The 22,805-nt window shown below is 46.1% G+C and overlaps 1 protein-coding gene across 1 annotated transcript in view; it reads left to right on the forward strand.

Moving 5' to 3' along the window:
• EVA1A (eva-1 homolog A, regulator of programmed cell death) overlaps positions 1–22,805 on the forward strand; it is a 345,582-nt gene that overhangs the window by 310,693 nt on the left and 12,084 nt on the right. Inside the window, exons 5-6 of the mRNA XM_050950914.1 lie at positions 10,592–10,756; positions 16,376–16,546. Of these exons, the coding sequence (XP_050806871.1) occupies positions 10,592–10,756; positions 16,376–16,546 (336 nt within the window). The remainder of the gene's footprint in view (positions 1–10,591; positions 10,757–16,375; positions 16,547–22,805) is intronic.

Consider the following 22,805-nt stretch of genomic DNA (forward strand, 5'->3'; position numbering starts at 1 on the left):
GAAAGCTAATTTTCAATGGAAAATTCCCATTGCAAAAAAGCATCTTTAAATGGCAGAACTTTTCAGTGTGACGCTTGGCCCCAAATTAAATGGGACATGCCACTTGATGGAAAATTCTTTGTACAGCTTGGGTGTTTCCCAGGAAAACATGTGACATACAATATCTTGCTTCTGAAAGTATTCTGAAGGAACAGTGAGTATTGTGCATTCAAGAGTAGCTGAACTGAAGGCAGTGGGATTACTCATAAGAGTAACTGCTCCTCAGTGGAAGTAAAGGGGTTAAGAATCTGGCCCTGTGCAGAGGTCTCAAGTTGGCAAAGTTGTAGTGAGTGAGTTTTTCTGAGTACTAATATGGTGCCCCAGAAATATGGGCAATATATTAACATACCTGTTAATATACCCACTAATAATAAATGGGGAACTGAATGAAACCAAGGACTGGGAGCAGGAGCTCATGGGCTCTGTTGCAACACTACACACTGGCTCAACCACCTCTCTGTTCCTTCTGCAGGGAAGGGGCTCTGCCTCATGCCACCCAGATCTTGTTACTGCCTTCCCCTTGCATCCTGGCTCCCACAGCCCATCAGATGGCAACCTTTCCCCCCATCATCCTCCAGCTGTGCATGGGCTGGGGCGCACCTCTGCCAATAGGGGGATAGTAACCAGAGCTGGCTGGCATAATCACACAACCCCTTGTGGAGAGGCAGCCAGGCCAACTTTGAGTGGTGTTGCGAACGGGCAACTGGGCTTCTGCTCCCAGTCCCGGACTCCCCTTCACATGGCAGGGTCTGTTCCTGTGGATGGAAGCTGCTGCTGTGGGGTGACTGCAGTGCAGGCTCACTCTCCAACCCTCTCCTTTCCCCCACCCCAGGCCCTTCCCTCCGCACTGGGCTGTAGCCATGCGTGAGACTTCATGAGCTGGGTGTGAATATGTGAGACCACGTTCAAAGCTCACAGTTCAGGCGTGAGACTTGAGATGTCTGCCTTAGGTGAGCAGTCCCCTTGTGCCACACTTGCTGGGTTGATCACCATGTGTCTTTTTTATTACCCACACATGGAAATGGACACTACTAACAGGTGCCCAGATTTGCAAACTGAGCTCCCAGCATCTGCTGTAATTCCTGAGTTCTCACTCTGCATTGTGCTTAGGTATGTTCCCTTTTTACTTAATGCCTGTACAGTGCCTGTCAGAATGGCCTTGAAATGGGTCTTTGGGCACCATTATAATGGGAATAAGTCATCAGAGCTTGGAAACATATGCTTTTTGCTTGACACTTTTGAAATGTGTATATAATACATTTTCCAGTTTGTTCATCAGGGTTAACTGGTGGATTAATCTGACAAAATGTGGTGAGAAATACCCCTTTGAGCCAAAGTAGAGAAACATGTGCATAAAAGCACACACTTTAATAACATTTTAACTTGACGCAATCAGCAACTATTTGCTGCTCCAGAAAATTGGCAGCTACTTGCAGTAGCATGCAGTTACATGAGGACACAATATATACATGGAGATTCTATATTACACTTGGAAGATGATAACGTGTGTGTATGAGTATGTATATACATACACACATATGCGAATACAGCACACGTGTACAGTACTGGAACAATGTGGGCACAGGATGTCCATGGACATCTGACTGTCTTAAAGTCTGCAGCCTGATTGACATGACTGTAAAAAGCACATAAAGGAGACAGCTCAAAGCTCACAAGATTACCGGAGAGCCCATAGCCATCATTTTAAGAGGCAACTCTCTCCCACTGATTTTTCCCATCATTCTTACCCTGACCCCGGTCCTGCACTGCTGTTGCATGACTCAGCATTTTCAACTACGTACCATGTTGAATTGATAGTCATGATAGAATAAAGGAAGTTAGAGATTAAAAAGATTCACTAGGTCACCCCATCCATGTCCCTTCCAGTACAGAAGTGTTCCCTGCAGTACATCATCGACTCATTTATCCAGTGGAATTTTAAATGGCAAATATTTCCACCACTTGCCTCAAGAGGCAATTCCACAGTTGCCATTGGGGGATCTTCCTGATCTGCAGCCTGAGACTGCAACAAGAAACTATAGGGATGGGCACATTGCAAATGGGAGAGAGAGAATCTACTTTTTCTTAATGTCATTCTATTATATACACATTAGAGCTGGGCCAGTACCCCAGAGCTGAACAGCCATGCATTTTAAGAAGATTCAGATCCAAAGTCATGTTTTGTGGCTCTCATTTTATAACCTTCATATACTTGGAGACCATCATCCTACTCCCTAGATTGTCAGTCCATCCTGACAATTGTTGTTGGACTCTGAATTCCCTCCAATTAATCTACATTTTTCTGTAATTGAAGCACCAAGAACTGAATACAACGAGCCTAATTCAGATCTTACCTACGCACCAGTGTGAATCTGAGGCAACTTGCTTTAACTCAGTGGCGTTACTCCAGGGCATTGGTTGCAATGACATTGGTGTCAGACTGCTAGTCTAAAAATGTCTTCACTGATCGCTACTACACTGGAAAATAATAGCATGTGGAAATGACAATGAAGACATTATAGACTCAGTCCTGAACACCACACTGCCCTCTTTGTGCCACTCCTGGGATTTAAAAGGATGGAAAATTCACACAGCTCTTCAGCTGGGGATTCCCTAGCATGTGGGACTGTCTGGCTAATGCAGGACAGGTGGTAATGCTCTCTTATCCCCTCCTGGCCCAGGGGGCATGATGTGGATGCTTCAGGGGGAAATAGGGCATAGCCAGAGTGCTGGTGAGCTCTGGCAATTCCTGGCTGATGGAGGACCCTTTGGGGGGAAAATGACTGGCTGAGTGGTGTTCGTAAGATGCCTAGGCATTGAGCCCTATGTGACTGCATGTGCATTACCGTGTGATAATGCAGAGCTACGTTACATTTCGGAGCATATAACAATCTAACAGAGCTGGGATGGAGAGTGTCTCTTTGTATCACAGGTTCTTTCTTTCCAAATATAATATGTACATAACACCCTAGAATACTAGACACTTTTCCACTGTGCCCTTTGGAAAGCAAAAGCCACATCAAGCTGCAGACTTATGAATCATTGGCAATAGATGCTATGTATCTTGTTATGAAATTCAAGATGGTGAAAAAGGAGCCAAGAGAAAAACCAGGAATATGAAACGAGAAGAGGAAAACAGCCCAAGGACAGGACACACTATGGTTTTTGTTGCTAGCAGATAAAGCTGTTTATAACTTCAAATGCCAATTTTTAAAAGTAAAAGATGGAAGAAACATGAGAGTCAAAGATGTGAAGCACCATGTAAAATAGCAGTGTGGGGATAGTCAGAAAAGTGAATCTAAAAATGACATGATAGGCTTATACATTCGTTCGTTTAATGACTCCATGGCAAATGCTCAGTATACAAACCAACAACATAATCTCTGTTTTTCCTCTTAACATCCAGTCCTGCACATCTTGAAAGTTGAGCTGTGTTCTTTGTGCCTTTCACCTCCTCACTGGTAATAAAGCTTATGCAGTCAAAATTTGGCTGGCCATCTGCAAGACACAATAGAATCCAAGGGACTCAGATACCACAGTGATGACTATGGTACAAGAAACTAGATAGGTAGGTAGATACTGGAAGCTCTTCCATAGCGGTATTGATTTTGAGCTGCTATCAGGATGTAAACAAACCTGGTTTCTCAACTAAGGAAGCAGATATTCTAAACACATGTAGGACTTGATTGAAAGCTCATTGAGATCATTGAAAAGACTCCCAATGACTTCAATGGGCTTTGGCTCAGGCCCCTGTGGAGACAGAAGGGCTACTGCAGGGGAAGTCTTGGCATAGTTTTTGGAAAGCTCACACACAGGCTGCCGTGCATCACAGTTTTTAACTTTTCCCAAAAGCTGAAATTTACTCCATTTCCATCAGAGATGTTGAATATTTGCATCTGTTTAAAGCAGTGTCACATAGTAAATAGCAACCCCCTGGAAGGTACAGTAGGGACTCCTTTGAGTCATGGGACTGATCTGTGTAGGCGGGTTGCAGGGAGGGACTTACAGTATGACAGAGATATTTTCCCAGAAAGTCCCACTTGATTTCCCACAAGGCTCTGGGACATTCAGGAAAGTGGACTTACCATAGGCTGTGTGAGTCATTTCCTTTTGTCAGAAGTTTGAAACAGTTTCATACAAAAACACTTTTGTGTGAGGTCAAGTAATTATTTTTGGGGGGAGGGGTCTGCATTCATTTTCAGGATTATACGCCATTGTACTTTAGTCTCCAACGCCCACCTTTTAAAATAAATGGGTGAGATGAAAAAGTTGGGGTCTTGACCATGTGTGGTCATTAATGATCTATTACCATTTTCACAAGAGTAAAGATTTTTAAATTCCAGCTTCCTGGCCAAATTCCAACCCTGGGACTAGTCTACTTAAAATCTCCTGAAACTTCAGCTGGATAGGGTATTCTTCACTTCCTGTCCTGAACAGTTGTGTGGCATTGCTGTGTGCTATTTGGAGCAGTGGCATTCTACATTAGAGGCTGCTGCATTCTTCTGTAGTGGAACTGCTGGAGCAGTACCTACTTATAAGCTATACATTTGTAAAACTCTCCTGCTACTTGCTTTAATCATACAAGTAGTCCCATTTACTTCAGTGGGGCTGCTTGTGTGAATATAGTGAGCAGAATTTGGTCTTAAATTTGTAAACAGCATAGGGATATGAAAGGCCCTATACATTGTAAATGTAAACTGATGTGACTATTATGAATAATAATAAATGCACCAGATGGCTAAATGCATTATCGGGGCATCGTATTCTAACATACTCATTCTTTTTTTCCGGATCTCAGCATTGTGATTTATTGTGCCCAAATCCATTCTTTTAACAGATTCAGTTGATAAACAAGTTAGTGGATTTTATTTTTGCAGCATGTAAAGTCCACAAGCTCACATATATACAAGAGACACGCAAAAGAATCATTTTCTCTGAACTGTTCTAAGTCACAGATGGTCCTTTTTTGATAAATGTGGATTCTGCTGTGTGTTTTCATGGTTCTAACCTCATCCTCTCTCAGGAATCTACCCTCCTCTAAAAAATGGGAGTAATTTATGATGGGCATTTATCCATAGTAAGTTGTTTGTTATCTAAATAACATGTTGAGCTTCAGCAATTGCTGACCCCAGCCTGCCCAGATAGACTCTGGATGTATTTTTCCTCTCTGAAGTGACAGTTTATTCAGCTTGCACAATCCTTAAAGCACTAGCTGCAGGAGGGCAGTATTCCAGGAATGTGGGGGTAGCATTCTTTAGGGTAGCACAGAAGGACAGATCTAACAGTAAGGATGAAATTAACGAACAGAAAGAGTGGCTAGGGCACCAGCTTGGGATTCAGGAGACACAGGTGCAATTCCCTGCACTACCACAGACTTCCTTTGTGACTCTGGGCAAATGATCTAGTTTCTATGTGCCTCAGTTTACCACCTGTACAACTGGGGGTGTCATGAGAGTACATGCATTAAAAGTTGTGTTGTGCTGAGATATTATGGCAATGGGACCATATACATACCTAACATATATTGAAAATTTCAGTTGAATGTCAGGATAAACTTTCTGAGAGGGAGATGTATTCGGCTGTAAAATTGTCTCTCAAGGGAAGTGGTCAAATCCCTAGCACCTGAGTGTTTAAAACTAGACCTGTGAAAATGTGCTGTAGGAGATGCTGATTAGCGGGGAGGTGGGTTGATGGATGGTTTTTCCATCTCTTACTTCTGTGATTCTAAATGCATCCTCGTTAGCTCCTGTTTTTTGCCCCGTGAGAGAGATTCTAGACTCGAGTAACCGTAGGTAGAAAACAGCATGTTAGATAGTGATGCCAACATGCTATGGGCAGTTAAGGAGCATGATTCTGGCTGTGTGCATATTCTGTGTTGCACACTCTGCTTTTAAATTTGTTCCTTTCTGGGTATGTCTATACTGGAATAAAAGCCCCACAGCACAGCCATGGCCGGCTTGGGTCAGCTGACTCAAGCCCGGGGGCCTTGGGCTGTAGGGCTCAAATTATCTGAGATTTCTGTGTGTACACTTCATAATTTTGGAGGATGCTTAGATACCACAGTAATCTGCTCCAGGTGAGAGATTAAATAGACCTAGAGGTGAAAGTTTCCGTATCCCTTTACCAGATCCGTAATCTGCACAAACCCCCTGGAGTTACTCAGTTTGTAATGTTCATTTTATGTGTAGAACCCAGGGCACCAAGGTGTGTTAGCATTTCAGCTGAAGACTATCTGGAGAACATTTCCTTTCCCAATCTTCCCTATACATGCCACTTGCTTTGCTCAGTTTTTGATTGGATTGCTTTAGCTATTGATTGACTGAACTGTACAGACTGTGTGTGCCATGCTTTGTCAGGATGCCTTTGCTTAATGCTGAGATAAGTATAACATCCAAGTAACATTTTTTTTTATGAGAAGTGTAATGTAAATTCCTTTTCTTGACAGCTGGCTAGAGCTGGACACCACATATTATGTCAAATTAGTTCCTCTTCCTCTTGTGATAACTTGAGTGGTGTATTTCAAAGGAACCAGATGTTTTAATCTTTCTTGGCTAGCTGGTTGCCAGACGTCTGGGACACAGAAGCTAACTGGAAATTGCATGGATGCTGACCTTTTGAGGGGCTTTTGCTTTTTGACTTTCTTTCTAACTCTGCCCTGCATGTTATCATAGCATCATGGAAATGAGATTAGGTCACCTAGACCACCCTGTCAATGCAGTACACTTCCGTTCTGCGTATTCCCAAGAGCATTAGCCCCTCTAGGTAGAAAAGATTGTCTGGTGAGTAGGGTTTTAGCCTGGGACCTGGGAGATCTGGCTTCAAGTTCCAGTTTACTACTGGATTCCTGTGAGACCTTGAGTAAGTTACTTAGTCTCTCTCTTCTACTGATTTCAGTGGAAGTTAGGAGCCTAAATACCTTTGGGGATTTTGGCCTTAGTTCTCCATCTGTCACATGGGAACTATAGCACTTCCCTACCTCAAAGGAGTGTCATGAGGATCAACACGTGAGACAGTGAGATGCCCAGATACGATGATGATGGGTGCCATCTACCCAAGTAGGCAGTCAATTTTAAATGATGGGGCTTTCCCCACTTCTCATGGGAGGCTATTGATCAATTACGGACGGCTTTCGTGAGGTTCTTCTCCTGCTCAGGATAAGGCTTATCACGCTTACTTCTCACAGATAGGGCTTCCTAGGGGATAAGGTTGCTGGGGGTGGCCTGGATGCCAGAGCATTAACTGGGGATATGCTGGCTCTACTGTTCCTGCTTGTGCTTAGGAAAAGGGGGTCAGTGGTTTCCCCCATTTTATTCAGATTGTTTACATGGAAATAGGGATCCAGCCTGCCCCATTCTATTTTCCATCCCAGAGATGACTGCACTTTAGTGGTGCGGGAAAAGATTCTTTCTCGCAGGCTATGAAGACCTGGTCCAAAAACAGAAAACAAATATAGGAAAAATTTCTGTGAAATTTTACCCTCTTCTCCTTCATTTTTTTTAAATTGAACTTTGCTTACAGTCTGTAATGATCCATGGTGCAATCTGGGACCCTTTGGGAGGAAAGACACTCTATAGCAGGGGTGGCCACATTTACTGACCCTCAGAGCAGCATTCGACAATCTTCAGAAGTTTGAGATCCGGGGTGTGTTTGCCAGAGCTCTGGGTTTTAGCCCCGCTCCTGCTGAAGCCCTGAACCCCAGCAGGTGCACCCTGCAGGACTGAAGCCCTGAGACCCTTCTCTCTGCTGGGCAGAAGTCACAGGCAATGCATGAGGGAACATGTGGGGTCATGTCGCTCCCCCGCCCCCAATTTTTGCCTGGGTTTGCTGGCACTGCTCAGTCACATGATGCCATGGAGCCTCCTCCTTGCAGGGCAGCTGCTGGAGCCAGCAAGCTGGGAGCTGCGGCTATGGGGCTAGGCAGCGGCAAACAGCTGGGAGCTGCAGGGAGAGCTCTGCTTTTGCTGCTGCCTCTCCCCATGGAGCTAAAGCAGAGGCCCCTCCCTACTGCTCCCAGCTGTTTGCTGCTGCCTCTCCATGTGGAGCTAACACCTAGGAGCTGCAGGGAGGGGCCGTTGAAGATAAAGGGGGGGCATGTCTGAGGGGGCGTGACTCAAGCTGTTGGGCTGAACTTTCAAATTGTGCCCCCCCACTCTCAGCAGGCACCAGTCGTCTCTGGCAGAAGCCTCTAGCCCCTCCCCCCCATCACCACCACCATGGGGCAGAAACTCCTCGCTCCCCCACTCCAGTCTCATAGGTGGAGAGGGGGGTGTTGGAGGGCTCCGTGAGCCACACTTTAGCTGTAAAAGAGCTGCATGTGGCTGCTGATCCAAGGTTTGACCACCGCTGCTATATGAAGACAGGCTACGATTTTCAGAAATAAGTAGTGATTTTGGATGTCTCTATTTTTGGGTGCCCAACTTAGATCTGTTAAGGCAGGTTTCTTAAACTTTATTGCACCATGACCTCCTTCTGACAACAAGAATTACTATAAGACCCTGGGAAGGGGGACTGAAGCCTGAGTTGCTCTGCACCGGGCACGGGGGCCAAAGCCTAAACCTGAGCCCTCCCCCCCCCGGGGGGGGGACAAAGCTGACGCTTGAGGGCTTCAGCCCTGGATGGGTGGGGGCTGTAACCTGAGCCCTGCTGCCCAGGGCTGAAGCCCTCAGGCTTCAGCTGCAGCCTTGGGTGGTGAAGCTTGGACTTTTGGCTTTAGCCCCAGGCCCCAACAAGTCTAATGTCAGCCCTGGCGACCCCACTTTGGGGTCCTGACCCACAGTTTAAGGCCCACTGTGTTAAGGCATCTGATATTCAGAGGGTGCTGAGCCCCTGTCCTCTGAAAATTAGGCCTATTTATGGCACCTCAAACTTGACACTCCAAATTGTTAGTTACTTTTGACACGCTTGGCTGCAAGACACTATTTTCAATCCACCCTACATGCTTCCTGAACTTTCTGCCTGTTCTGGTCTTTGGCATTCCCCTGGCTTCTGTTCAGTTACCCTCTGGAGAATATGTTTCCTCTACTGCCCATGCTGAAAAGGAGTCTTGCCACTCCAGTTCTCTCCAGAAACTGCTGTGCCAGCTTGTTGATATTCACAAGTTAGGGCTTTGGGTGTTTTAAGATGTCTGTTTCCTGACCTGATGAGATTCTACTAATAATGCTAGAAGTGTAAGTGCTGATGCCTTGGCTGCCGAACATGAAAGGGTTGCCAGTAAATGCAGTTACAGTTCTCAGCCTCAGCAAAGACAGCAAGTCTAATACAGTATAAAGCAAGGTGACTGGATTACTTCCTGGTCCTTAGCTTTGGTAGCTGCGCAGGCTCAATAATGATAAGGGTAATCAGATCTCATGCTTCAAGGTGTCAGCTAATTACTTAGAGATCAGGAAGGACTTTCCCTCCATGTGCAGTGTTGCACACTTGGCCAGGTCCTTTTTCACACTTGTCTTTGGGGTGTTTTTAGCTATATAAAATAGTTATGCCTTAATTTTCAGTGTCCTGCAGCTTTAAATCTCTAAGGACTCTACTGTCTGCAGAAATGAAACCACCATTTTGTGTTGATTTAAGTGTAGGGTGTCACGGAAGGAACACATGTATTATGCTTTCTCATGGAGACTTTACTTTTGTTTTCTTAACGCTAACATGTATGGAAGACACTTATGTTCTGTAAAAGCAGCAAAGAATCCTGTGGCACCTTATAGACTAACAGACATTTTGGAGCATGAGCTTTCGTGGGTGAATACCCACTTCGTCAGATGTTCTGTAGTTACATCAAGTATTGGCCTGCTGGAGACACCACCAAACTAAATGAACTGATGTTCTGACTCTGTGTGGCAAAAGCTAATTTACTGTGTGACCAGGTCCTCAGCTAGTGTAAATCTGGATAGTTCCACTGTCTCTGCTGATTTACAGCTGAGGGGAGCAAAATACCCTGCTCTTACTAAGACTTCCGTGGTCCAAAGCAATAAATGTAGTGTTATGCACTGTTACGCTGGTTTGTAATTGTACAAAGGAATGGTTCAATTTTGCCTTAATTTCTCTTCAGTAGCATTTGAAATAAAAGATAATATGCTAAGATAAAGGATTAGAAGAAGGAATACTGTTTACCTGTCTCACGAGGGCTTAATGTCTGTAAAGTACTTTGAGAAGAGCAGTGCTATAGCACTGCAGGAGGTGTAACGTTCATAAATCCATTGATTGCTTTTCATTTTTGGATGTTAAATCAGTGTCTTGAAGAGACTTGTGTTATACCTCCTAGATCTTTTTTTCCCCACCTTATCTAAATATTTATACCAGTCTAAAGAATTAACAATATTAATTATAAATAAAACGATGTCTTACTAAGTTCACAGTGCCTTGCATTCCGATATTGAATCTGGCTGTCTGGGCATTCATAGCACACTCCTGATGGTGGTAAATGAGCATGTCTTTGGTCTGCTTGCAGTATAATTAAATATGAGCTGAGCCTGTAGCATAATGCAATAATTCAGTTTATTACCAGCTGAAATAACCCATCCTAATGATTGTGGTGTTCTTGTTGTGCTTTTTCTTGCAGTTCCCAAGAAGCTTCTGCATGAAACCCAGCCAAAGCCAACCAACTACCAAGGAATTCAGCAACCACATTTTCCACAGCAGCCAAGAGTGTACGATCCGAATGTTATAGGGGATGGCGTGTTCTTTCCTGATGTCTCGCCGTCCATTCTAGAGCGCGTTCTGCCAGGTAGCTGAGGCTGAAACAATATTTACAGAAACCTAACAGCAGTGATTACAATGATGAGTTCCCATTAATACCAGAATCCATACTCGGGCATTTGTGCAGTTCATAGGCTCCACCATTTCGGAGCAGTGGGAGAAATACAGTTTTGTCATTGCACAGCTACTTCATGACTTTGTGGCTTAAGAGTTCTCTGTACCGTTCCAGCAGTGAAGTACAGTAAGTGTCTGTCAGCACAATACAATGATTACCATACAGCTTTAGAGCATGATCCTCCTCCACTGAAGTCAGCGGCAAAGCTCACACTGGCTTTAGTGAGATTAAGGCTATGCTTTTATTCTGTGTAACATCTTTCATAAAACTCTATCCCAAAATGCTTTGCAGCCTTAACTGATATAATTGCAAAGAAGAAAAAAGGCCAGAGAAAGTCAGAGGCAACAGGTTTGAAATGGGATGCACACGTTGCAAAGATAAGGGGAGGTTGTTCCAAAGACTGGGAGCTGCAAAGGAGAAGGCCCTTACACCATCAGTGGTGACATAGAGAAGGCCAGCGACAGGCAAGGCACAGGGGAAGACAACGTCCCTGAGGTAGGCATGGGGGAATGTGGGTGACTTTTAGCCAGATCCTGGAGTGAATGGTGACGAGCCAGTGGAGATGGATGATGACAGTGTACAGTGGTGGATGGCCCTTCCATGGTATGCTTTAGTTGCAATAGAATAGACCTCCTTTCCTCCTGCATAACCGCTGTAGTTTTTTTCCACCCTTACTGGCTGATTGTACGATCCTACAGATTAGAAAACCAGTTCTGTAGCTTTATGGTGCTTGTTGCTGGAGTGTAGAGTGCTCAGACAACCATTCATTTAGGAACTTGTTTGACTGCACTAAGGCTCCACTGGAGAAAATAAAGAGCAGAACTTCTTTGACTGTTCAAAGTAGAGAAATTATTCTTCACTCTGCCTCCTAGAAAGCATGCCTGTTGTGCAGTGTTTCCACAGGACAGCTAGAGCCCAGCAGGTCTCTGTCTGTCACTCTCTGGGCCTTGCCTTGTTGATCTAGTACACAGCACATCCTATGGGGAAGCCCCAAGTAGGGGTGTGATTTGAAATCTTTGTCCTGCTGAGATCCAGACAGGCTTGTTCCCATTATGGAGCTTTCTGAAAACACTGGGGAATCTATGATGTGGGAGGGGCTGTAGCAGGAAGGAAAAGCAGGAGAAAAGGAAACGGGGGCTTGTTGAGGTCACCAGAGTTGCAGAGGACCCATGGTAAACTCGCAATTCTGCCCCACATATAAATGGCACGGCAATATCAGAAGGTGGGTCTTGAGTCGGTATTGCTGGCCTGCACTCACTTATCTGTTCCCTAAGGAAGCTTAATTGACACGTCTTCTGTTTTCTATGGGACAGCCCCAATTTTGACATAAAAGAGTTCTCAATTATTGCCTGGGATATTGTGACTTCATATCATGACATTGCATCATGGAATGATGATGCCATGTGGCCACAGGGAAACACCACTATGTGGCAATGCAGTTAGCCCAAGAGGACTAAGACTAAAAGGTGGCATGCCTCCCCATTAGCCTTCCACCATGTACGCTGACACTGTTATGGCTTCTGAGCTTTTGGGACGCTCCGGGTGCAGGGAGTGGGATGTTTCCCTTTTGGAAATGAGTGGACCATATGCACAGAATTAATCAATTATCTCTTCTTCTCCATTTACATTATGCACAATTGCTGCAGAGGTGGCTATTAATCAGCAGTAAAGCCCTGCCACCACTATAACTTGTACCACTCTAACCAGATTATTGGTGTGCTTATTTGTAAGGATAGAGTCCATCCACATGTTGACTCTTATCTTGGTCATCATTGGAGACTGAGCCTCGAGAGCTAAAGTATGACCCCGCACAGCTTGACCAGCATTCCCTAGCTGGGAGCAGTATCAGAGTCACATGCTTTGTGGGTTGGACACGGGTGGGGGGAGACAGAACGCACACCGAGCAGGGGACACATCCATGCATCGCAGTGTTGAGACTCAGTAACAGCCAACAGTGTTTTGCCTTTGCTGTACACCTGTCAGTGGTGTCCTGATCACCATGTGAGAGTCTTTGCTATAGACTGGCACATGCTGCTGCTGTGTTTTAAAAGAAAACCTGACAGAACAGAGCATGCAAGGGAGTAAGCCATCAAAGCCTCGTTCACTGTTTCTTTGTCTTTTAAATCCCTCCATAAAACCTACCTCTGCTCTGATTCCTGCAGCTCGCTGCCCTCTGGCATTGGCGAGGCAAATGGTGAGCTGAGACTTCCGTTTTTCTGCTAAACTCTCTTCATTTTATTACCTCATCCTCCCACCAGCTGCCACCCCATTGGTCGGTTTTCTCTGTCTTTTGACACCTGAATTGTAAATGCTCTGGGGCAAGGATTGCCTTCTTCGTTAGTTGTTTGCACAGCACCCAGAACAATGGGGCTCTGATGCTTGACTGGGGTTCCTAGATGCTACTGTAATAGAAATAATATTAAGAAATAATTAAAGTTATTTAGGGAGAGTCAAATTTTCCCATATCTCCTCCATTTAGTTCCCTGAGGATAGCTAGTTTGGCAAGTCACAATCCCTTTAGAAACATGCCCCTTTTAAAGCATGAGGCAACTGGCCTGCAAAACACTGTAAAATACCGGGGCCACAACCTGGACTCCTTTTACATTTCCTTCTCTGACTTATTCAGTTCCCCTTTAATTCCCCAAATATGTGGCACTTCCAATTACTACTTTTCCTGCCATGTCAGCAATTTGGGGCTGGGGATGGCATTTTGAAGGCTCTACATTACAAGAGTTACTGGATTAGGGCCCAAATACCCTTCACAACTGCTCAGACCTTGGGCTGAGGACAACTGACACGACAATAATAATAATTAAACTCCAGTAGAGCTTGTTATCTGTGATTGTCAAAGTCCCTTATAAAAATTATTACAATATCTCATTGAGGTAGGTGTCATTGCTATTTTACAGCTAGGGAAACTGAGGCACAGAATGATAAAGAACACTGCATCCAAATGTGGGGCCCAATATTAGGCACCTAGATAAATGGCCTGGATTTTGGAGGTGCTGAGCACCCATCGCTTCCTTTCGTTTCACATTAGGAGTTTAGTGGAGAAAATCAAGGCATTTATTAAGGTGCTGAACTATGGATTTAGGGGGAGATTTTCAAAAGCGCCCTTCGTGCCATTGACTTTCCTATTGAAAATGTCGGCCTTTACCCCTCTGTGTCTTAGTTTGTTCATCTGTAAAGCTGGCTTTCAGTGGGACTAGTGCTCCTAAATCTGAGGTGCTTTTGAAAATTTCCCCTTTGGTGCCTCTCTTCAGGCATCCATGTTTGAAAAATTTTGCTTAAACGACTTGCTTAAGGTCACAGTCATTCAGTGGCAGAGTTGAAAACAGAACCCAAGTTTCCCCATGGCCAGTCCCCTACTCTAACAGCTAGACATCACCGCAGCATCCAGCTCTAAGCAGTGAGGTTATTTGACCGCTATATTTGGCACTGGCGTGACCGCTGCCCGAAGACTGTGTCCAGATCTGGTGCCCACAATTCAGGAAGGGTGTTGATAAATTGGAGAAGGTTCAGAGAAGAGCCAAGAGAATGGTTAAAGGATTAGCAAACCTGCCTTATAAGGAGAGAGGCAAGTAGCTCAATCTATTTAACACGAGCAAGAGAAGATTATTAAGGGGGTGGACTTGATTACACTCTGTAAGTAGCTACAGGGGAATTGAGTAGTGGGCTCTTCAGTCTAACAGAGAAAGGTCTAACACCATCCAATGGCTGGAAATTGAAGCTAGACAAATTCAGACAGGAAATAAGGCTTACATTTTTAACAGTGAATCCACGTCTACGCTACCTGCTGGATCGGTGGGAAGGAATCGATCTGTCGGGGATCGATTTATCGCATCTTGTCTAGACGCGATAAATTGATCCCCAAATCGACACCCGTACTCCACCTTAGCAGGAGGAGTAAGCGGAGTCAATGGAAGAGCCGCGGCAGTCGACTTGCCGCCATGAGGATGGCCAGGTAAGTCGAACTAAGATACTTCGACTTCAGCTATGCTATTCGCTATTCGCTATTCGCATAGCTGAAGTTGCATATCTTAGATCGATCCCCTCCACCCCAGTGTAGACCAGCCCTGAGAGTAATTAACCATTGGAACAATTTCCCAAGGATCGTGGTGGATTCTTCATCGTTGACAATTTTTAAATCAAGATGAGATGTTTTTTTCTTAAAAATCTGCTCTAGGAGTTATTTTGGGGAGGTTCTGTGGCTTGTGTTATACAGGATGTCAGACTAGATGAGCACAGTGGTCCCTTCTGGCCTTAGACTTGATGAATCTCTGAAGCCACACTAATAAGATGCCGCACCACACAGGCATTTATCCACCTGAGCCATCACCCCTGCCGACATTTTAAATTAACTTATTTCCTTCTCACTCCCAAATCTTTGTTGCTGACCTCGGGGGCCACACAGCTTCCAGGTGTGTGCAGTGTGAAATGAACAATGTAACCGTTCACCTTGGGTGTGAGCTGTGCAAATGCAAACACAGAGAGACAGTGAACAAACGTGGATTTTCATGCACTGCAGGCTGGAGTTGAAAGTGACTTTGCTCCCTCAGCAGTAATGGTATTTCATGCACCAGAATTGTCAGTTTCCTGAATTTAATACTAGCAGATAAGTGGAAGCCAGATGCAATTGCCAGCTACTGTGCACTGTTTGTTTGCAGCCTGTACCAGATACACAGGGACAGGAGTCTTAAAAGGTTTAACAGCCCTAGGATTTTGCACACGCGTAGGTGGATGATGGAGCTCTCTCTATGGGCTGACTTTTTAATGTGTTTGAAACAATTCGTATTTTGCCATTGGTTATAGTGTCTGCAGACAGATCAAGGTACAGCCAGTTCTTAGCAGTGATCTGATAAGGTCTGAAAGGGTCTCTTTCAGCCTTCTGGAATTAGCTGCCTTCTCAGCTCCAGTCTTCAACAAATAAAATCAAATCATTAACCCGTGTTCCCTCACCTCTCTGAAGAGGAAATTATATCTCAGTGAAACACAATGAGAGTATGCTTCTGAAGGAAGTCATAAATGCAGGCAAAGATCCGCCCTTCCCTTAATAAGGCTGGAGGGAAAGCAGTACTGCTTGCCAGGTGTAGATCACTCTAGAATTACAGAGAGATGCAAGCGTAGTGTTGCCGACCCTGTCTGTGTCTTCCAAGCCCATGTGCTGAGTTACTACATGTATAGTGAAACCCAGCATTGATAAAGGCTCTTTGATTTACAAAAGAGAAAAGCAACCTGATTATATATTTGCTGTAAAGCATCTGGGTGTGTCTAACGGGGGATGTGAAAAAAAAGGATAATGGGGAGAGGAGATGCTGCCTAGCAGCTAGCAGAGAAACTGCCTTGAATCCACCGTGTGCACTCAGCTGAAGCTAACCACGAAGGTCCAGCTGCCTAACTGCGGCAGATTTGGGTGGCATTTCCAGTGACTGGCTCCAGATTTCGGAATGCAGAGGCAGGTTCAATTGCTTTAAGGCAGGGCAGGGCAGGGCAGCACTGAAACTGACGTACATATTCCCTCACTCAAAACAGAGAAGAAGAAAGGGAGGTCAGCTACCTTTTACCCGCTAGACAACACCCCCTTGCTGCTTCCCGTGGATGAGACACAGCGGCCAGTGGATAACAGCAGCATGGAGCCCGTGGGTGTTAGCACAGAGATGGCCTTGCTCAGCAACATCCTAGCAGCGTATTCCTTTATCACAGGTAGGTCTCTCACCTGCTTCTTCTCTGGGCTGCTGTGATGTCTTTTAAGAACCTCAGTGGGGCTACCCCAGTGTAAGTGAGGGCAGAATCTGCCCCTTTGTATTTCTCTCAGCGGTTCATTTTCCCATTTGTCTCTCAGCAGGTTTTCCCTTGAAAGACCCGATCGGTGTAGCTCTAGAGAGGGGCTGACTGTATATAACAGGCTGTATTGTGCTCTGCCTTCAGTTGGACTTGCTCTCATCTGAAGTTAAATACAATGTAATCTTAGATGCAGTATTATTTCTAATGTGCCTTTTTCCTTGAGATCAAAGGCTGGCGCATTAAGAAGGCAAGCTTGTCCTGTAATTTGGAAAATGAGCGGCACTTAGATCATTACCCTGCTTAAGAGAATTTGGCTTATCTTCAGTGGAAGTGTGAAGACGAAGTTTCTGCTTAGTGTAATTAGATATTTAAATCTAATCTAGGGAAAAATTTCCTCCGATCACAGCATAGCTTTCATCTACACTTTTTCTTGTCATGTGTCTTTCATATAACCCAGAAGCTTTCTTCCATTTACATTTATTTTAAAGAGTCACTCTCGTCATGAAGCTCATCAGCCAGAATCACTGCTTGGGGGCAGCCAGAGTGTGGGCCCCTCATAGCAGAAGTCTGCTAGAATCAGAGGCACAGTAGCTGTCCACGGCTCCTGTCTGTATCAGAGAGACCAGCGCTGGTTGGTGCTACCCTCAAAGTGGGTGGAGCCAGTGCCACAAAGCGTGGGGTCAGGCTAGCCAGGAGATGTTCTGATTCACCACTTTCCTTAGTCCACTTCTGCTGGGGGAGAGGGGCTCCTCTGGAATGACAGTTGGAATTGCAAAACTACTGTCCCTGGACAGGAGTCCCCCTCCCCCCGGCATAACAGAGACAGGGCATGCAGTTTGTTGGCCCTCCATTGGGCAGGATTGAATCTCAACCCTTGGTTTTTTTTAAAAAATGCATACCTGTCTTGCTAACAACGTAATGCCCAATTTCACAAAGACACATGCATGTGCATAACTTTGCACATGGTGAATAATCCCATTGACTGCAATGAAGTGAAGCCAAGGGAAGCACGGGGATAAATCTAGCAGAATCAGGGCCGAAATGATTAAAATACAAACAATTTTGAGCTTTCTTTTTTTCACGGCACAAAGCTCCAGTCATCTTTATTTCCTCTCAGTGCCATTCTCTCGTTCTCATGCACTAGCACAAGGCTGTTGTGTTTTGGTTCTCAGCACAAGGTTTGCCATTCTAGTTTTGGCAAATGTATGTAGATTTAGGAGGACGTTTCTGTGTATAATTCTTTTTGTAACACTTTAAAAAAAACAACCGTGGTGTTAAGTGCACAGTTATGTTCCTGCCCGCCCCCCCACATCCATCTGATGGCAGCATCGTGCTCTGACTTTTCAGGGTCCCTTTAAAGCAGAGATTCTTAATGTAGAAATAAATGTCCTTCAGAAATTAATGAATATTACATGGTTCATAGATATGGACACCTGCACTGAAAGAACTGCAAAGTGCTGCTGTAAATGCATCCTCTATCTAACCAATCTATCCGTCTGCCGCTCCCATCATCGTGGGATCTGAGAACCTCAAGATCTTTAACATATTCGATCCTCACATCACCCCTGTGAGACAGGGAAATGCTACTATCCCCATTTTAAAGGTGGGGAACTCAGGACAGAGACACTAAAGCCCAGATCTTCAAAAGGTATTTAGACCTCTAGCTTCCATTGATTTCAACTTTAGATACACTCTAAATCAGGGGTGGGCAAACTACGGCCCGTGGGTTGCATCTGGCCCACCAGCTGGTTTAATCCATCCCTCGCGCTCCCGCTGGGGAGCAGGGTCAGGGACCCCTCTGCGTGGCTCCCGGAAGTAGTGACGTGTCCCCCCTCCGGCTCCTATGCATGGGGCAATGAGAAGGCTGCCCCCATCCCAAGCGCCACCCCCGCAGCTCCCATTGGTCAGGAACCATGACCAATGGGAGCTGCAGGGGTGGCACCTGCAGATGGGGCAGTGTGCAGCAGAGCTGCCTGGCCACACCTCCGCATAGGAGTGACATGACACTGCTTCTGGGAGCTGCTTGAGGGAAGTGCCACCCAGGGCCTCCACATCTGAGCCACCCCTTGGCGCTCCAACCCCCTGCCCCAGCTCTGATCCCCCTCCCACCCTCTGAACCCCTCAATCCCAGCACGGAGCACCCTCCTGCACCCCAAACCACTCATCCCCAGTTCCACTCCAGGGCCTGCACCCCTAGCCAGAGTCCCGACCCTCTCTCATGCCCCAATCCCCTGCCCCAGCCCTGATCCATCACCTCCCTCCAAATGCCTTGGTCCCAGCCCAGAGCACCTTCTTGCACCCCCAGCTCCATCCCAGAGCCCACACCCCCAGCCGGAGCCCTCACCCCCCCTCCCCTGCGCTCTACCTTCCCTGCCCCAGCCCAGATCCCCTCCTGCACCCTGAACTCCTCATTTCTGGCCCCACCCTGGAGCCCACACTCCAAGCCAGAGCCCTCACCCCCTCCTGCACCCTAACCCCAATTTTATGAGCATTCATGTCCCACCATACTATTTCCATACCCAGAAGTGGCCCTGGGGCCAGAAAGTTTGCCTACCCCTCTTCTAAACCCAAACCTGTGAATGCTGGATCTTACTCTGCCCAGAAAAATATCCAGCATATCTTTGTGCAACTAAGGCTCCATCCCCACTGGAGTGCTACCCATGTTGAGGGGACTGGTTTACCCTTTCTGCTAATGTGGATTAAATACAGTTTAACAGGTCAAATAGACATAGTTAGAAATAAAATGGTAACATAATAAAGGTTTGCAGTTCCGTGGTGCCTCCCATTAAAAGCCCTGAAAGCATTTTACAAGCATTAATGAATTGTCAATAGAGATGCACTCAAGGCACAAACTCTGGCCCTGAATCTGAATCCTTCTTCCACCAGCCTCCCTGCCCCCATTTCTGTCATTTTTGGATTTGAGAGTTAGTTGATTATGAGAGAAATCAGATGTGAAATTTGGTCTGAGATCTAAAGTTTGCCAAAGTTGTAGCTCAAATCTAAGAGTTTGGCCTGGAGACGTCTCTAATCCTCACACCTTCCCTGTAAAGCAGGTTATTCTTCTAGATTTAGGGCTGTTCTGTGCTGGTGAACTGGTTGTGCTAGCAGTAAAGACACAAGGGCTAGAGGTGACAATTTTAAAAAAAATAATCTCTTTTGGGGGCCTGTCCTGCACAGTGATGTGCACCCTCAGTCCGCACTGAAGTCTATGGGAGTTGTGGGCCCTCCGTGTTTCATTGCACCATGCTGCTGCACACCTGTCTGTTGGGCCTCCAAGCAACAGACAAAAACAGAGCTGATGATTCATTTCCTGACTGCAGCTGCCTTCCGTCTCAGCTTGAGGAAAGCCATTCAGAAGCTGACTATACTGACCAGTGCAAGCACTTCCAGACCAACTCCATGGGAAGTGGGTGGGCAGCTGCAGATGGAGAGACTGCAAACACCTGCCACTAGCACCTGTTGGCATTTACTGTGTTGTGCAGCAGGTGGGAAGGTTAGATGCAAAGGGATGTGTCCTGGCTACCCCCTGTATCTATTTGGCTGAAGTCTGCGTGTAAAGATGCAGCATTCCTATTAATGGCAGAGGAGTGCAAAAAGCCAGTATAGTATAGCAAGTCCCAGAACCACTTGTGGGAGTGTTTGCTTTCTTTATCAATCTGCTCATGGCACTCCAAGCGGTTAGTCAGGGCCCTTTAGCATTCCAGCCACAAAGGAATTTGTGTTTGTTTGTTTCATGCAACCCCACAGAACTTTTAAAGTAATATTTCTATAGAAATTTGCAAAGGGGACAAATGGGGGGCGGGCACCATAACTCCCCCTAAATAGCGACATGCTGCCAATGTGGTAACAAATGACTCCCAAAAGCCAGTCCTGGGGAGCTCAGACCAACTTCCCTCTGAAATTGCTGGTGCCAGAAGTTAGAAGGGGGCTCCCTGTGCGTCCCCTCCATTACATCACAGTCCTAACATGGTGAGTCCAACTGGCTGCTGTACCTTAGAAGAGATGCAGTGAGCACACAGCGAGCGACGTTAATGAGAAACTCCTCCTCCCCGCTGAGCTCTCTGAGGGCCTGATGCCATCACAGGAAATCAGATGCAGTATTGCACAGATTAATTTTTATTTATTAAAACGATAAGAAGAAAATAAAGCACGATAATAGCAATAACAACCTTGGCCTGGGCCATTTCCTGGAGAATTAATGACTGTCTGGGCTGATGCTCCCAGCTGATCGTTAGTCCATAGGAAATAGCCTCAATAATTGTTGTTTACTTGGTTTCTTTTTAAAAAAATGTGTTTCTAATTTTGGCGGGTGTGGAGCCTCTAGAAAACTGTGTGCGTTCCATACACAGGGAGAGGGGAGGCACGTGCCTTTTGGCTACATACATTAAAAGAAGTGATTTAGCAGTCTTCAATCAACGACCTTTTTGCTGCATGCCCAGCCCAGAAAGAGAGGCACCATAGAGGGGGAGAGTTAATCACTGCTAAGGAGATTGCATGGCGCTCCAAGATGGGTCTTGATTACTGTAGAGGGGAAAAATGTATCTCACAGATGTCTTCTGAAACCGAGGGAGGAATCTCTTACAGTGGATAATCCTGTAAACCTCAACTTCTTCACACCAAGGGGCATATGGAACAATCTACCAAATGGATATTGATACCCACCCTATGCACGATCTATACTGAGGGGAAGGATACTAGCCTGGCTGTTAGGAGATCTGAGTTCAATTCCCTGCTCTGCTCATGACTTCCTGTGTGATCTTGGGAAAATCATGTAGGCCTGAATGCACAAAAGGAATTAGCTACCTACATACCAGTTTTGGCTCCACGGCAATGCACAAAACTCCGGCTGAAACTCTGCTTAAGTTTTTAGGGAAGAAGTTCCCTGGGCACATCTGTTTCTGTCTCTGCTGCCTCTCTCCGGGTGTCTGGGCACCTATCTCCTGCCTAAGCCCCAGAGCAGTTCACAAACCAGGGAAGACAGGTGTTCATCCAATCTGGTAGGGATGCTTAGAAGCTGCCTAGTGGATCGGGTCCCAGGGAAAATCTGGGTTGGGGCTGCCCATCTTTTTTATAACTTTTAGCCCCATGGTTAGAGCACTTACCCTGGAGGTGGGAGATCCTGCCTCAATTCCCCTCTCTCTGCCTAAAGGGGAGAAGGGATCTGAACAGAAGTGTCCACCACTCATGTGTGTGCATGTCTTAAACATAGAACAGCAGGACATTTTGATGTAGGGCTCCCTCAAGCTCCCCTTTCACTGTGGATAAATAATGAAATCTATTGGATTAGAGGGACCAGATCCCAGGTGGGTGCCCTAACCACTGGCCTATAGTCTCATTCTTGTGTTCTTACCCAATGACTATTTAAGTATTACTCCACAGTGGAATAGGAATAAGGATTCAGGTGCGTAACGTGCATTCAGGACCCAATGCCTCAGTTCCTCAACAGTCAACTAGGGTTAATTGCACGTCCCTACCTCACCAGGGTGTTGTGAGGATAAATACATTAAAGATTTTAAAGTGCTCAGTTACTACAGCAGTGGGGGCTATCAAAGAGCCAGAAGTAGATTGTAATGAGAAAAGTAGAATCTATTTTATTTAATTTTTAATGGTATTTTAGTGTATGTGCTGGACTGACAATCCAAGAGACAGAAATCCACTATTTAGCCACTTGGCAACAACGGTCTTGCCAGCATGCTTCAGCTCTGCTCTAGAAGGACTGAGGGAGAGAGAGTGGATTAGTCTCTGATAGGGTCACCAACTTTCTAATTGCATAAAACCAAACACCTTTGCCCTACCCCTTCTCTGGGGCCCCACCTCCACTCACTCCGGCCCCTCTCTCTCCGTCGCCCGCTCTCCCCCACCCTCACTCACTTTCACTGGGCTGGGGCACGGGGTTGGGATGCGGGAAGTGGTGAGGGCTCTGGGTTGGGGCCAGAAATGAGAGGCTCAGGGTGTGGGATGGGGCTTAGGGCTGGGGAAGGGGGTTGGGGTGTCGGAATGGATGTGGGATCCAGGAGGGAGTATGGCTGCAGGAGGGGGCTCAGGGCTGGGTCAGGGGGCTCGGGGTGTGGGCTCCAGCCGGGGGGCATTTATCTCAGGCGGCTCCCGGTCGGCGGCACAGTGGGGCTAAGGCAGGCTACCTGCCTGCTCTGGCTCTGTGCTGCTTCCAGAAGCGGCC

Source organism: Gopherus flavomarginatus, chromosome 4 (assembly GCF_025201925.1).
Source record: "Gopherus flavomarginatus isolate rGopFla2 chromosome 4, rGopFla2.mat.asm, whole genome shotgun sequence".
Lineage (NCBI taxonomy): Eukaryota > Metazoa > Chordata > Testudines > Testudinidae > Gopherus > Gopherus flavomarginatus.